At 37.2% G+C, this 16860-nt stretch overlaps 4 protein-coding genes across 4 annotated transcripts in view; 2 read left to right on the top strand and 2 right to left on the bottom strand.

Moving 5' to 3' along the window:
- Positions 1-668, bottom strand: part of CBG01707 — a gene marked incomplete at both ends in the record, with an annotated part of 1982 nt that extends 1314 nt beyond the window's left edge. The window contains one exon of the mRNA XM_045235852.1: positions 438-668. Coding sequence (XP_045091904.1) covers positions 438-668 — 231 coding nt within the window. The remainder of the gene's footprint in view (positions 1-437) is intronic.
- Positions 669-2240: 1572 nt separating this feature from the next.
- CBG01706 lies at positions 2241-5764 on the top strand (the record flags this gene model as incomplete). The annotated part of the gene is made up of 6 exons (XM_045235853.1): positions 2241-2354; positions 4511-4854; positions 4902-4998; positions 5043-5266; positions 5310-5438; positions 5572-5764. The coding sequence occupies 6 exons, from the start codon at positions 2241-2243 to the stop codon at positions 5762-5764; spliced, it is 1101 nt and encodes a 366-aa protein (XP_045091905.1).
- A 72-nt stretch (positions 5765-5836) lies between these two features.
- On the bottom strand, positions 5837-11059 carry CBG01705 (the record flags this gene model as incomplete). The annotated part of the gene is made up of 9 exons (XM_002634098.2): positions 5837-6046; positions 6262-6407; positions 6452-6710; positions 6931-7062; positions 7107-7292; positions 7360-7494; positions 7542-7718; positions 7766-7937; positions 10977-11059. 9 exons carry the CDS (start codon positions 11057-11059, stop codon positions 5837-5839), a joined length of 1500 nt encoding a protein of 499 aa, XP_002634144.2.
- Positions 11060-16071: 5012 nt separating this feature from the next.
- Positions 16072-16860, top strand: part of CBG01704 — a gene marked incomplete at both ends in the record, with an annotated part of 1857 nt that continues 1068 nt past the window's right edge. The window contains 5 exons of the mRNA XM_002634097.1: positions 16072-16125; positions 16174-16308; positions 16360-16474; positions 16521-16664; positions 16715-16818. Of these exons, the coding sequence (XP_002634143.1) occupies positions 16072-16125; positions 16174-16308; positions 16360-16474; positions 16521-16664; positions 16715-16818 (552 nt within the window). The remainder of the gene's footprint in view (positions 16126-16173; positions 16309-16359; positions 16475-16520; positions 16665-16714; positions 16819-16860) is intronic.

Genomic DNA, 16860 nt, shown 5'->3' on the forward strand with positions numbered 1-16860 from the left:
ATATGCGCGCTCTGTTGCAGGCAGCGTTCCAATTTGGGACAGTTCGACCCCTTACCAGTTCGAACTTGTAACAGTTCGATTCTGTCCGCGTTCTGTTCTGGTAAGTGTGCGAAAAAATGACTGTTCTGAATTGAATCAGTTCGATTTTAGGTCTGTTCGATTTTGAAAACGTTCGAATTCGTCGTACCCCCGGAGACTTGCAAACTCCAAAAGCATCGCCAAGATACGCGTTGCGAGACCAATATAGTAAACTTTCGATGAACCTTTAAAAACCATACTTTCGTACTCTGTATAAACCGAAAACATTACTGTTTTCTAACAGAAAAAACAGAAATTGCACATTTGAAACGCGATTTCAAGGCACGCTCATGTAGTCGGGGCGAGCTCAGCGCAAGCTAATTTGTTCAGACATTCCAGTATTGAAGACGTTTCAGTACCTCGATTTGTGTGGCACATTCTTCGATTCCGTCTTCACTTCCTTCGCTTTGGTTTTCAGGAGTTTCTTCTCGCTGCTCAACTTTTAATTGCAGTCGGCAGTCCGACAAATGCGAGATGAATTCTCGCCGACTGTATTTTGGATGGTCTGCCAGGGATGCACCAAATCGTTTCAGATTTGATGCGAATCCATATGAACGACCACTATCGTTGGTATCTGGTGGAATATCCATACCCTGAAACAAAAATTTGAATTTAAAAATTTCCGAACGCAATAAAAGTGTTCAAGCGACGCAATATGGTAAAATAACCGGCTAAATAGATTCAGCAACCAGTCCTTAACATATTTCCAAAAAACTGGGTTATTTCATGAACTATAACCAAAAATAATGAGAAAATAGAAATGTTTGACATAGAAATGCGTTGGAAAAGGAGAAAAGAGTGGGGGAAATGGCCGTGCTGTTTAGATGGAAAAGAGACGCAGGCAGGAGAATAAGAGGCGCTGACTTGGATACATCGCATGTAAGCCAGTGTCTCGTCAGAACCAAGAAATATGAAGATCTGTGACATCTCATTCCCAATGTTAGATAATTTTGAGGGGAAAGTAAAAGGCTCCTGGATTATTGAAGGACTAGAAGGATATGTGGACGATCTTAGTTGGTAGCTCAACTAGGCACAAAGATTCTAAAGTATTTGAAGGTTTAACTTGTACTTTCTGGTAAATCGTTCTTTCAGGTAAGTGCCAGAAGACTAATATGTAGATCAAGAACTCGTTTCAAAAACAACTTTTAAAACCACTTGATGACCAATGCCGCATCAGAGCCTATGTGAATTTGAAAAGAAGAAATCGCATTGCAATCTTAGATACCTATTTGATTTCGTTATATTCTAAAAGAAACTTGCGAATAGTTGGAAGGTTTTTTATAAGTCGAATTTGGAATTACGGTTTGCAAATTAGAACATATTTGAACATTGGACAGATAATTTCGAGAGTACAACAGTTCGGGGGTCAAGGTGGTAGAAAGTGATTTAGAGTCATAAACGTCGTATTTTTATATTTTTACCCCCAAATTGAGAATTTGGTACCCCTGAGTTGCTTCGTACCCCAATGACCCCAAAAGTTGTGTACCCTTTGAATTAGTTGCCTGGCACACGACTTAAATAGAAATTGGGAACTCGGCTGCACCGGGGAGAAATCGAACTATCAAAAGAAAACTTCGCAAAACCCAGAATGCCCGGTTACAGTACCATGAGGCTGTGTGGTTAGCGATAGAGCGCAACTGCAGCTAGGCTAATTACAGTACTGAAGCAAGACTCTCTGGAAATGAGAGAATCAATAACAGATGTGTTGAATCGAATAGAAGAAAGTAAACTATCTATCTTGGCAAAAACTTTTTGAGTAAAAAAAACATTTTTGCTTGTGCAGTTCCTAACAAAAACTTAGATAGTTTCAGAGTTAAGGAAACATTTGTTTATCGGGTTAACATGTCAACAAATCTGAGACAATATCAGTCATAAGGCCAGGATGTTTCTCTCTCTGTACTAGGACATTCAGCTTTCTAAAATTTAGAAGAAGCTGGGACGAGTTCCATAGGACTCAAGTATAAGATCCAAAACAAATGGGATTACATGTCCCATCAACTGCCTGACAACTATCTCAATCCTCTATGACGTGGCACAAGTCATAGACAGGCAACACATTATAAGTATAGCAAAAACACTGCTGATAAGGAAACATCTAGCAGTCATCATACTGCGCTCAGCTATTCCATTTTTTTCTATTGTCACCGTCCTAATTTGCCAGAATGAAAAATTCCGAAACTCTACCACTAATTACTAGAAAAGCGCCAGTGAAGTACTATCATAATGATAATGTTTCACGATTTGAGAGAAGGAGAAGAGAGAAAAGCAAAAAGGAGGTTTGTTGAATTTGTTTCCTATTGAATCAATGGAGTGGTTTTCTCAGGGTTTGTTCTAGAATGAGCAACATAAGAACAAAGTTTTAGATCATAGTTGATTAGAGTCCATACAACAACCCTAGATATGAAAATCATCATAAAAGTAATGAGATGTTCAACCAGACAACAACCAATCATAACTAAGTAAACCAATACTACTACAAAGCCACCAAAAAACGCAGCTAATTTCAAAATTCAGTTGAAAAATTCGTTTTTTGAAAAAAGTACTATTTCCTCTTTTTTAATACCATCAACATTAAAAGTTATGAAAAAAGTTAAACTCGAGCTGTTGAACGGTATTTCAATAGAGCGAAATTGTTACCAAAGATGCACGGTGTTTTTTCGGAACGTCTTGTAAATGCGCTCAAAAGCGAATTACCGTAATACTACAGTAAAATTAGCTTCGGTCTCAACGCGAACTCAGCGGTGCCTGCATACCATAGGGGAAAGCGCGGAAAAACCAATATTCAAAAACTTTCCGGAAAACTCCGTGATCCAAGACGACCTAAATGGCTGGACCACTGAAAAACAACAGAAAAGCTTGAAAATAATTTAACTAATAGTCTTATCTGCAATAGTCAAAGTAGCCCGTTAACCATCTAAAAAATTACTATAAACTACAAGTTTTCTAACCAAATACAAACTATATTTGAAAATCTGAAAAAAACAAGCGAAACTCTGCTTTTGAGTGAAATTTAGTTGCGGTAACTTATAGGTCAAAACTTTAAAACAATTATTGATTAATTTCAGCTTAAATAATTCTGAAAATCAATAATTGAATTATTGCGAAATTTCAGACAGTAAAAATCTGAAATTATTAGCGCGCGCGCGCTCAGAAGCACTTTTTCGGCAGTACGAAACCAGACCGTGATGCGAAAAAGAGAGTGAAATCGGGGCGAGACCCGCAGGACGCTTCTATTTTTTCCTGGTGAAGGAAAACTCAATACGAATGAGTCATAAAACTACTGAAAAGAACAAAAGGCATTTCATCGATAGGAACAGATAATTATTCGATTCATAGGAGATAAATATCCGGGTGAAACAAAAACTGAAACCGCCGAAAGATTTAGTCAACTGTTTTGTTATTTATTTTTTGTTTTCTCAGTATTAAAAGAAAAAAAGAGAGAAGAACGAATAAAGTGTGTGTGTGGAGTAGCCAGCAAACAACAAAACAATTGACTTATCGATTGAAAATTTATCTGAAATCATTTGAGCCAGAATCTTCTAGAACAAAAAGATAGAATTCGTCGAAGGGAAAAAAAGGTTAGAAACGGACAAATGGCACTGCAGTTATAATAGACGAGGCGGTCACACTTTCAAGGGGGAGAGAGGAAAAAAGAGAATACCGCCCGTTTTTTTCTAAACTTCAGATTTGTTTTTTCAATGAGTAGAAGAGAGATTTAGTTAAGATAATCTGTATATGGAGTTAGATAGATACTTCAAAGAGATGATAATCTAATGCACCTGGAGAGCAGAAATAATAAAAAAGCAAGAATGTTTGCATAAATTTGAAAACTGTTCTTTTCAAAAAGTTGAAACCTTCAGATTTTCTGATCAGGGCACAGTTCTGTAAAAACTACGGTAAAACCTGTAATAGAATGGCCTCCCCCCCCCCCCCCCCCTAACTTTCAGCTCTGAGTCAATTTATCTCATTTACTGTCAGGGATATAAAAAATAGGCAATTGATACATTTTTTATCCTAATATTACCAACATTTTATCAGGTGACAATTTTTTTGATATCTTGCATGGAATCTAAGGATAATTAGCTTAAGCTTTAAATTGTGAGGGCCTTTCTATTACAGGTTTTGCGGTAAACTGTGATTTGATCTTTCTGGGGGAAAATTAGTGAGCTACTGTTAAGTGCATTTTTTTTTCATTTCTCTAATTGGCTGTTTTTATTTGAGTTTGACTGGAGCCTCTTCCTCTTCATAAATCATCTCTAATATTATCGCAACCATATTTTTTGGAATTTACATACAAAAATTCTATATGTACTGGGTCAACAGATTCCTTTCCTTTTGGGCACGTATCATCGACTTGTGAAAAACACGTAGCGATTTTTTGTTATCAGTTTACTGTGTTATCAACCTGACATATATTATTTTTCTATTTCAGTACTACTCTCGACTCGACCATCTAAATGAACTATACGAGGAAGATGATAAACTTATGGAAGGGGTCACTCAACCAGAAGAGGTAATTTTGGAATATAGGAGATACTTGAACATTGGTTTTCAGAACGAAAAATCGACAGATCGAATTCTGGCGAACCTGTCAATTGCTCTCAACCTGACACTTCTTTTCACAAATCTTTTAGCTTCAATTTTATCTGGAAGTTTATCTATTGTTAGTACATTTGTTGATTCATTGATGGATGTCACAAGTGGTTTGATCATTGGAATATGTCTGAAACTTATCAAAAACACGAACATGTTCAATTATCCAAGAGGAAGGGCACGGTAGGAAAAAGATGAAAGAATTTTGAAGCCAACATATGCAATTACAGACTAGAACTAGTTGGTGTTATAATTTGTTCCATACTTATGGGAATTGCCAACACTCTTCTCGTCGTTGAGTCGATTCGTTCGATTTTGAGTGGAAATGTAAATCTATATATATATAGAATTAGGAAATTAAAGAATTTCAGATAAATCCTGAAATGGATATTCCAACACTATCTATAATGCTAGGAGCGGCAGCAGTTAAAATAATTCTTTGCCTGGTATGCTATCGTCGTGGATCTAGTTCTTCCATTGTTCTTGCTATGGATATGAGAAACGATATTGCCACCACGATCGTAGCAATTGTATGTGCAACAATTGGAGATCGATATTGGCCATATGCAGATCCATTGGGAGCAATTCTAGTTTGGTAAGTTTAGAATGGAATTTAGGAACTTTCTGACATTTTCCAGCGGAGTAATTGCGACATCTTGGTATGGTCATGCATTGGAACATGTTCCTCACCTAGTTGGCAAAAGAGCTGAAGGTGAGAGTCTGTCAAGGATTCTAAAAATTGTCATCGAGCACGACCCCCGGATAAAGTAAGTTTCTTTTTCTTGTTTTTGAAGCTTTGGAAACTCAATAAAACCATAAATCCATTTCAAACTGACAGTTTTTCATTTTGAAACGATGTCTTTTTTTCTTCTTTTGACATAAAAACTACCACCTCTTCAGGTACGTGGATCATGTGATGGTTTACCACACAGCTCTCGAAGCTCTAGCAGAAGTACACATTGTGTTGGACGAGAATCTTCCCTTGAGAGTAACACATGACATTGCTCAAGGTTTGGAACAGAAACTGATGCGTTTGAACTTTGTTGAAAGATGTTTTGTACATTGTGATTATGAGTGTGATGGAGATAAGTAGATATTTCCAAATAAACTATTTATTGAGATAAAACCCGAATTTACGCCCTGATTTGAACTATTACAAAATAAGCTAATGCCCAAATTTATGTCCAGTGTACTGATCAGCAGAAACTGGAAGACCAAAATATTTCCATTGACTCCAGAAACAGAAAATGAGAAGAAGTGAACCGATGAGATCTCCGAGGGCAGTTAAAAATGGAATTGCAGAATTATCTGGATCAATTCTCATTATCCACATTGCACGGACCAAAATTTGACAAATGTAGAGAAGGATTGTTACCTGGAAGTTAATACATATTAGACATTAGAAGAAGCCCATCCAGACAGTCAACTTTGAGCTCAATTATCTCGATTACTGTAACAGATATCAAAATTATGTAAACTGATCAAATGTTGGCGATAATTTGATAAATAATTTAACAGTTGACCACTTTTTGATATCTTTTACAGGAATCAAGATGGCTTTCTATTAGACGAAATGCCTGAAATGATTACCTGAATTGCACAAACTAGAACAAATGAAATGGTAAATGGGAAAGTGTTGTGGAAACCAACGCCAAATAGAAAAATGATAAAAATGAAGAGGATATTGGATGGAATGGAAATCCCAAGAAGGATTTGGGCTGCTGATGCGTCTTCGTCTGAAGTAGTGCTTCAAAGTGTTCTAAACTCTCGAGGGACTTACTTTTTCCAAAGAACGCTCTCCACGGGTTGATATAATGCGAAAGTGGTCTCACTTCAATTTCTCGATTTTTTCTTGCTCTATGCAATTGTGTGGAGATTCTGCTGGCTTGAACTGCAACCAAATTGCCTCCAAGACCATTGATAAGTGGTTGGAATGCTGCCAGTGGTGGATAAGTCTGCATAGACTTCTTTAGAACAAGTCCACTAAACGTGGTTATCATCATTGCACATAGTATCGGCCACCATCCATTTTTCAACACCTGAAACTCTATTTTTTACGAATTACCGTAAAGCCTTAATTATCTCAACTCCTATACAAGATATCAAAAATCAACTGGCAAAATGTTTGTGAGAATATGATAAACGATTCATCAGTCGACAACTTTTTTATATCTTTAACAGGAAACGAGATTAAATGACTCAAAATTAAAAACTACGGAGCCCTTCTTTGTATTACAAGTCTTCGACTCTTTCAATTACCTCCAAAGTGAACCTATCTTCCGCTGCAATAACAGCTCCAACAATTGCGATGGCGTAAAAAAAGAGCAAAATGACAATAAGTAATGTGATATGTAAGTCCCGCATGTGACATACTAAAGTGCCCACACTCAACTGAAAAATTGATTGCTCATTTCCGTGTTCTCCGTTCCACATACCAAGATGTAAAGAGTGGAAACGTCACCAAGAGATGCTGCAACAGGAGTGGAGATGTTATCCGGATTCAGTTTCCAATGACGAGCAGCGATTACAACAGCGACCATTAGAAGAGAGAGTATCAGTGAAGCTGAGGATGCAGTCACAACTGCTGATAGTAGAAGGCAGAGAGTGTCCTCGAATGTGATCTGAAATTTAAAAAATTTATTAATTGAGAAATACTTTTCAAAAAAATATGAATGAAGAAATAATTACCGGTTGTTCTCCTACTAATAAAACTGGAATCACAGCTAGAGATGAAACAGCAATAGCCTGACATTGGATAAGAGCCATGTTGGATAGAGCCACTTTGATTTTGTCTTTCCTAGTTTCCATAAACCCTAGGTTCGCCTGAAATTGAATTTTGGTATTTAAAGTTTTAAAAGATTAAAACATACCAAGGTTGACAATCGAGATGAAAGTGTCATTTCAAGATTTCCCTTCAAGCCTACTAGAGTTGGAACCATGATAACTGCATCTGGAAGTTTTGAAAAGAACTCTGAGCCTTCTGCAGATTCAAGCATAATTCCTGCTAGAATTAGACCAAGTCCCGCGAAAAGGAATGGGATCAGAGCCTGAATGATTTCGTTTTTTAAAATCTACAGTAACTTTTCTTGATCACCTCAGCCATAAACTGCTTCTTGCTTTCCTTCTCGGCGACATTGAAGACGTGTGTTGGTTTCGACACATTCATCTTTTGAATCGTCACTGCGATTGGAGCGAAAATCCAATTCTCAACTATAACATTTGATAACGTATCACCCGTATTGTTGTTGTTATTTCCCTCTACGATTCTGAAAGTAAAAGTTTCTGGCTCAACAGTAATATTTGATGATTGTCCCATTAACTTTAACATCAAAACAATTTCAAAAGAACTCGAGAAGCAAAAAATATTATTATGCTGGTGTGCAGAAATCGGAGCTGTAGAAGAGAGACGCCGGTGGTCGTGGCCGAAGGTCCCACAACGAAAACTACAGTAACCTAAAAATAATTTGATTTTCCGGGTTTATTATATCGATTTTCGTGCGTTTTCAGTCAATTATTACACTATCAAAAATTTTCACTATCGACTTTTTTGGGAAAAAAATAACAGAAAACTCGCCGAAAATCAGTGAAAATCGAGAAAAAAAATCCGGAAAAAATATATTACTAGGTTACAGTAGTAGGTATCTTCTATAGCTCCGATTTTTTCTACCAGAATAATAGTTTCAATTACGACTTACTTTTACAAATTTTTCTCCTCGCTATTTTCTTTGTTGATAACACATTTTGGAATAAGTTTAAGATAAATGTTGAAAATTATGATTTTTTTAATTTAAAATTTTTTAGTATTTTTTTATTCATTTTCTCAAGCTTTACTTTCCTCTCCCGCCGTTCTCACACACCTCATTTTCACCCTAACGGTTAAGCATAGTAGCGCGCGTAAGTCGCGAGATGTCGGCTGCTTGAAAACTCTCTAGTTTATAATTTTCCTCGCTTCATGGCGCTTTCAGTGGTCCGATCCGCTCGGACCACCATTCCGCTGATACCCCCGGTTTCTTGTTCACGCGGAACAAACACCCTCGGTGATTGCCAATTCGTGCCTTATTTTCGCCCCGTGAAAAGTTGAAACCCTTCCGAACCCAATTAGTCCGGTGCAGTGGGATGGTGCAGGAGCAGCACTTGACCACACTTTTTGACTTTTTTGTTGTGATTAATTGATTAATATGGTATCATGATTGAGATTTTAATCTGATTTCTTCTTATTTTCCCATCGGATTTCGTGAATCTATTTAATTTAGCCAAACTTCACAGGTAAAATGCGAACGGGTCCGTTACGGACGCTTCGCGTTTGCGCGCGGTTGAAATAGGAACCGCATACGGACCGCACGCGACCCGTTTTCAGAAAACCACAGCACATTATTTCGTATTTCTACATATTCTATCCGTTTGCGAACTCCGTATCCGATCCGATTGCGAATGATAAACAAACGGATCCGTTCGCGAACTTATACTTTTGTCTGATTCGCGAATGGATCCGTTTGTCCATCATTCGCAATCGGATCGGATACGGAGTTCGCGAACGGACAGAATACGGAGGAATACGGAATAATGTGCTGTGGTTTTCTGAAAACGCGTCGTGTGCGGTCCGTATACGGTTCCTATTTCAACCGCGCGCGAACGCTGAGCGTCCGTAACGGATTGTTCGCAAATCACCTGTGTTAGAGAAACAGTTCTTCCACCACTGATTTTTAATTTGTATTGTATTGTATTGTATTTATTACGTTTAAAAAAATGTGGATGAAAGAATGAAAAGAAAAAAAAGGAGAGGGAGGGGGGGGGGTGACATAGAAAAACGGGAAAAAAACTAATGCTACTTATAATAATCAATCCGGGGAACAAAAATCAAATCAAATAACGTCTGTCGGTGAGCATCTTCAAACTCCATTTTTTGTGGAATTTACCATTTTACTGAGCACTCTATTTGTGAAAAAGTTTCTTTTAACTTTAGTTTTAGGAACCTTCCAGAAGTATGTGCGTTGGCTACGGGTTTTTTTTGCATTTATCTTAAAATAAGAACTGTTATCTATATCTATCCGACCTGCGATCATTTTTCTAAAAAAACTTAGCATAGTACTTATCCCTTCTATTCTTCAGAATTTCCAAATTATACGTTTCCAATTAATTTTAAAAAACTAACCGGAAAAGGGAGGAAACAATAGGAGACGCAGATCGTAAAGTAAATGATGGAAGAGGAGAGGAAAAATGAAAAAAAAAAGAAGAGGAAGAATGGTTTTCCTCCCTTTTACACACCGAAAAACGACAAAAACTAATACGGCGTCGCTGTTATCGCGGTTGTGTGTGCCTGTCCTCGATTTTATATGGATTTTCAACAATAATTCAAAATGTTTCAGGTTGTAAATTACGATTGGCTACCACTCACATTTTATATAATAGTGTCATTTTTGGGGTAGTTCCTGACAGTAAAAGATAGAAGAGAAAGGATTAGAGACTCTTTGAAGAAAGGAACTTCTGTAGAAGTTTTGCCATCAAATAAGAAAAGGATATCTGAAGTTCCGGGTTCAATGGTTCCAAACAAAACGAAAAGTAAACAAAAACGCACAAAGATTGAATGAAGCCTATTAGCTCTCTAAGTTGTCTCGATTGCTTTTGTGTTTTGAACTTTGTGAAGATTGATTTTCAGTTTTTTTTTCTGGTTCTCAATTAAGTTTCGAACCTGAATTTATACCCGATTCGGTTAATTTTCAAACCCTTATCACCGTATTTTCTCTAATAGAAGCCCACCCTAACCATCAACTTTCAGCGCAATTATCTTGATTCCTGTGAAAGATATCAAAATATTGTCAACTGATAAATTATTGATGATAATAATATTATTATGATAATTAATGTATCAGTGGACATTTTTTTGATATCTTCAAAAGGGACCGAGATGATTGGGCTGAAAATTGACAGCTTAAGTGGGCAAAACATCGGAGTTGTGGAAGAGAAACGTCGGTGGCCATGGCCGAAGGTCCCACAACGAAAACTACAGTAACCTAAAATATTTTTATTTTCAGGAATAATTTTCTCGTTTTTCGCTGCTTTTCTTAAGTTTTCTGTTAATTCTTCGCAGAAAGAAAAATTGACTGGAAACGCACGAAAATTGAGATAACAATTAGTTTTAGGTTACGGTAGTTGTCGTTGTGGGACCTTCGGCCACGGTCTCCGTAGTTTCTGTTCCACCTCTCCAATTTTTGTGTACCAGAGTAATATCTAAGATTCTCTAATGTTAGCATACAGAAATCCAAAAATATTCCAACTAGGAACTCAAATTTGAATCCATTACTTACAGATGGTCGATAGTAGTTGACTGTGGAATTTGTATTTCCTCTGCCCCATCAATCGGTTCGAAATCGTCGTGATTGTTCGACATCTAAAAAATTTCAAATTTTCAAATTTTCAAAAAGTTACGAAATCGCGAAAAGATAATCAGATTTATCAGGAGATTATCCTGCGTCTACTAATCGTCTATGGCTTCTTTTCCTTTTTCTAATTTTTGGAGTTTTCGGAAAAGTTCGACACAATAGTACGCTCCATTGCACACGTAAAAGTGGGAGTAGGATGGACTGATGCACGGAATGTATAATTAGGCATCCGGGAGAAAAAGTAGAAGTAGAAGAAGAAGCAAAACGAAAGAAGAAGCACAAAAAAAAGAAGAAGCAAGAAAATAATAGCGACATGTATTCGTTTTTCTTCTCCTTCTTTTCCAGATATCCGTAAGAAATGAGAAGTAGAAGAAGAGGAAGAAAAAGAAGCCAAGAAGCCCGCCATAAATTAGACAACAAAACAGTGAGGTCTCTGGCAGATTGAGTCAAAAGAAAAAGGAAAGGAGCACAAGGTTATCCTCACGAAGACGCTCTGCCGACTGAATTGGTGATCACTTTACTGGGTGGAGGAAAAAAGAAAAAAGAAGCAAAAAGGATACATTCATTTCAGGGCGGCCGGATTAGAGATGCTGCTGGCGAGATGACACGACTTATTTTCACTTTTGCAACCAATTTAAGAAGATACGAATGATATCTTTGAACTTTATAAGCTCTCATTTCATAGGGTTTTGATTGATACCAGTCACCGGAAACATGTATGTCACCAATTGTTCCTTTCTGTTCCCATAAGAATACATAGGTCATTGACACATGTCATGAATTCTTGATTAGTAAAAAAATTATATGTATCCGGATGGTTTATAGTCGAAAAAAATCTTTTTATCGAAGGTTTTGCATTTCTATCAATCTGTGAGTGATAAAGTGACCCCCACTTTACTTCGAAACTGCGACACTTCGAAACCAGTCAATTCGAAACAAGTCATTTTAAAAGATAGTACATGGAAAATGGATGGGTTTCAGACTGCAAAAACACTTTCAGGGTTTTCAAATAGGCTTTTTCTGATAAAACACATATTCTAAAATCCGGAAAAAATCCAACGTTCAATTTTAATGAAAGTTTTCTAGAATTTTTATATTTTCAAAATGAGTGAAAAAACATATTTGAAAACCTTAAAACTGCTCTTGTGGTCTGAAATTTATCCACTCGCCTGTATTACTACGGTTTCGAAGTGTCGCAGTTTGGAAGTGACGCGAAGCAGATAACAAAGAGTTGCCAAAGTATTTTGTGTTCTTCAAAACTTACTGTATTTTAAGTAGTTTTTGAGCAATTTCGAAAATTCAAGATTTTTCAGAATGCGCCTTTAACCTCGAAAATTCATAATTCAGCACAACATATCGTCATTTGAACTGTCGGGACGAAAAAATCACAAACATCTGAGTTTTCTAGTTTTGTGAAAATTTGAAAAAAGGTACGGTACTTTTTGTGAGTTTTCAAGAAGTTCTAGAATTTTGAAATCTTCCGTATCTCTTTACTAATTTTTGTGTGAGATCAAAAAATTCAAACGTTTGTGAAAATCAGCTCGTTTAGAGCTTCAAAACGAGTCTAAACATAGTCACTTTTCCACAAAATTTGATTTTTAAAGAGGTTTTTTCACCATTAGGCACTGATTACGATTAATTTAATTTTTTTTTAAATTTTTGTAAAGAATGCGATGAGTATGAGCTGACTGACAGACAAACACAACTTGGATATCACCAGTTTCTAATCTTTCGAAAAATAATTAGTATTCCAATAATCAGCTCCGAGACAGACAGAGCACGTGGTCCAAGGAATGTATACGTTTAGCTTCTAAAGTCTGGCTGCTACTCGGATGCTCAAAACAACGAGTGTCTAGGTTTGAAGAATAAATGAACTCTCTTCCCCCTCCTTCAAATGATATATCGTCAAGAAGTATATTCTTGAGACCAATGTTCACAACCATGGATGCATTTTACCAGCATATCAGAGATCAAGATCCCAAAATAAGTGTCAGCAGATTGGTTTTCAAAAATATTTCCTACGGTCAGCTACTGACTAATTAAAAGTATACACAAAATCCTATTTCTTTTTGGTTCATTTTAAAAGAGTGGAAGAGAAAGAGGAAGAAGACGGCGAAGAAGGTAAAATAGTAAATCCATAAAATCCTTTCTTCTCTATCAAACCCTACTTGAATAGAGGCTATAAAAGAGAAAAATCTTTTCTCGAACTCAGACTTTATGAGGAAACAGAAAACAGAAAACGAAAACAACCCAAAAATAAAATAGGAACCTGAAGAAAGTTGTGGGAGCAATGGGCACCGAAAAATGGGGGGGGGGAGGGAGGGAGGGAGAGAGAGAGAGAGAGAGAGAGAGAGAGAGAGAGAGAGAGAGAGAGAGAGAGAGAGAGAGAGAGAGAGAGAGAGAGAGAGAGAGAGAGAGAGAGAGAGCGAGAGAGAGAGAGAGAGAGAGAGAGAGAGAGAGAGAGAGAGAGAGAGAGAGAGAGAGAGAGAGAGAGAGAGAGAGAGAGAGAGAGAGAGAGAGAGAGAGAGAGAGAGAGAGAGAGAGAGAGAGAGAGAGAGAGAGAGAGAGAGAGAGAGAGAGAGGGATACTATGTGAAAAGTGAAATTTTGAAAGAACTTCATGAGCAAAAGAAGGGTCGACAAGTCGACTAATGGAGCGTGAATCCGAAAAAAAATGATGACAATGACACTTTGTTTTTGTGTGGTGACAAAACGCCCAAAAGACAATAACTATTTGAGGAATGGGATAGTTTTTAGAGGGGGAGAAGTGAGCTTGAAAGGGTTTGCCGTTTCAGATGAGGGAGAGAAATGATGTCAGACTACGAATTTCAAATTTCAAAGTGATTTAAACGAGAAATTTCCAGAGACAAATGGGGTACCGAATACAAAAAATGAGGAAGCTATGGAACAAGCGACCAAATTTAATTTTTTTTGAAACCCAAATAAATCAAGACAATTTCCAGGACATGTCCTAAGAAAAATTCCCCATTTTTTATGAGTTTCCGTGTACAGCAAGGAAATTTTCTTCTGGATTCTCACGATTTGTTCTAGAAATTCTCATGGAATACGGAAATTATGCCAGTCGATTGGTCTTTGAACTTACTCGGGCTCTTTTGAAAATGAGGAAAATATGAAAAGTTTGTATTGGATAAAACAAGTACATGTCGGGATCTCTCAACTGACCAATCGACTAATAATGAAATGTACAAACCATCGTATATGTTTTTATATTTTTGTCCACTTTCTGATTGTCTCATATGATCATTCAATAGACTTTTTCTGCTCTTAGAAAGGATTTTATAATCCCTCGGAAGTTGTTGTTCAAAAAAAAACAGACTTTGAAAAATATACGATTTCATAAATTGAGTTCAGGTTACCAATTGATATATCAAAACTTTGAAAGAAAAGGATAAGGTTAATATCTTCTTCTGGCTTCAAATATCAAAACATTTTCCGTTTTGGCATTGTACTCCCGTCCCGTCGTGTCTTCGTGTTTTTCCATTTCCCGCCTCAAACGGCGCCTCCGCGGCCTACAATTTCCTGCTCATTCCTCATTTCCTGGAATGAGAGAGAGAGGGGGAGAGATAGAGAGACTGAAAAAAATAATATGGAAAGAAAAGAGAAAACGGGGGTGGATCCGTGGTAAGATCTTGAGATGAGTTTCAGGATATGCAAAGTGATTTGTAGACAGGCATCCGAAATCTGGAATGTTTGCACGAGAATAATTGGTCTGTCTCGCAGCGCGGAGCAATAGTTTTGCAAGATGGAGCAAGAAGGAGTTTGGCATACATCACGGTGTGTCAGGAAGCCTGGCCGGAAAACGCGCCCCGGCGAACTCGTAGGCCAAAAGAAATTTTATAATTTTGAAGTGGACGCAGATTTGATCTATTTATTATAAATAGATCAAATCAATGCGCGCTTTTTCTTTCGCTCATCGTTCAAAACTTTGATCCTCAGCCAGCGAGACTCGGCAGCGAATTCAGCGAGATTTTGGGGTTCGCTGGGGTTTTTCGACCAGGCTTCCTGACACAGCATGATACATCCTAAAATATTTTCAGGTGACATAAAAATATATCAGAATGATGAACAATATGATAAGCCTTGAAGGATTATCTAAGAACTTGAAACATTGGTAATGCGCATTAAACAGACACATCTCGAAGGTTTGATAGGATCAGAATTTTGCCTTTTTTTGGGAAAAATCTTCTGAAATCGTTAAACAACTGCATGAAACAAAAACTATGAGATACCGTAATACGCGTATTAGAAAGGCTCCTGAAATTGAAGAGTCTGTCTGATAGAAGTGCCTTCTTCAGCGGAAATACGAAACGATCAAGTGTACCATCAGGCTGAAGGTTTCCTCTAATTGAAGTGCCCCGTACAGAAAATCAGAAGACCAGACCCTTCTGAAGCAGTTATTACGGTATGTGTAATTAGATGAAGCTAAGACCCGAAAAAAACAAAGAAACGACAAGCTTACCTTTCACAAGTTAGAATCCTTGAATCGTCTATTTTTCCTCTGAAAGGGAAAGTAATTCACTAACACTTTTTCAGTTTTGTCACATCTGAAAATTTCATTTTTGGTCAAATCATTATTTTTATCCACCTCCATATACCGTTTTTGTTCTAATACAACCGAAACTGTTAACTTTGAGCTCAATTATCTCGATTCCTGTGTAAGATATCTAAAAGTAGTCAACTGACAAAGTATTTTTGATATTATGATAAACATTTTGTCAGTTGACAAAATTTTGATATCTTTTACAGAAAATGAGCTGCGCCTGCTCAAACCTGACGGTTAATGTGACACTCTCTTACGGTTTGTCAGGAATCATGTACAAAAATCTTATGTATCCTTACTTTTATAATCAAACTAGAACAAGTCTATCCAACCCGTTTCGAGGGAGAATAACTTCTTTATTTTCCTCTCTTCTACTATCGCATCATTAAGCTTGTCCTACTTTCTTACTGTTGCGCAGTTTGTTGTTGTTGAATTCTTTCTCAGTGTCCATTCTCGAATGATGCTACTCGAAAAACGTTTCGAAAGTGTTCACAAGAAGAAACAAGGTTCATTTGTAAGTTTTTCTTCTGTCTGAAATGAATTCAATGTCTTGAAATTCCAGGAACTTTTCCAATTGAATACCACATTGTTGTTCTGGGTTGGATTCGTTCCTCCGCTATTCGCAGCCATATTCGCTATTCTCACTGCGATTACTTTACATCAAGATAAAATTACAAACTATTCTTGGATTTGTGGGGTAGGCAAATAGATTTTGAATCGCTTCTGTTTTCAAACTTTTGTATTCCAGCGAGCCTTTCTCCCATCTCTATCCCGAATCATCAACCTCACTCTAGAAGGACTTGTCTGGCAACTTTGCATTCTATTTCATATTCCATTTCGTCTTCTTGAGTTGTCAGTTGGCTGTGAGTTTGCTATAAAACGACATCAAACCAAAAAAAATTGTTCAAGGGGTCCGATATGGACGTCTGGAAAGCAAAAGCAACAAAAAACGTTTCTGGTATAAAATGCATAGGCATCTGTATCTTGTTTTCGGTGTCACTGAACTTTTTCTTCTCAGTGGATTGTCAGCGATTGGAGAAAAGGAACATGGAAGTGAGATTCTGAGAAAGGTCGTATACAATTTTATCCTGCTTTTTTTCCAGTTTGGCATATTTGCTTTTTCTACAGTTTTGGAGTTGTCGCACTACTTTTCTTCATTTCTAACACAGTTTGCCATTCTCAATCTTTGTACTTTCTGAATCCCTACGTAAGAAGGACAAATGCCAAAACTCACTAGGGAGCTATCTGC

The sequence above is a fragment of the Caenorhabditis briggsae genome (assembly GCF_000004555.2).
Source record: "Caenorhabditis briggsae complete genome, chrIV, whole genome shotgun sequence".
Lineage (NCBI taxonomy): Eukaryota > Metazoa > Nematoda > Chromadorea > Rhabditida > Rhabditidae > Caenorhabditis > Caenorhabditis briggsae.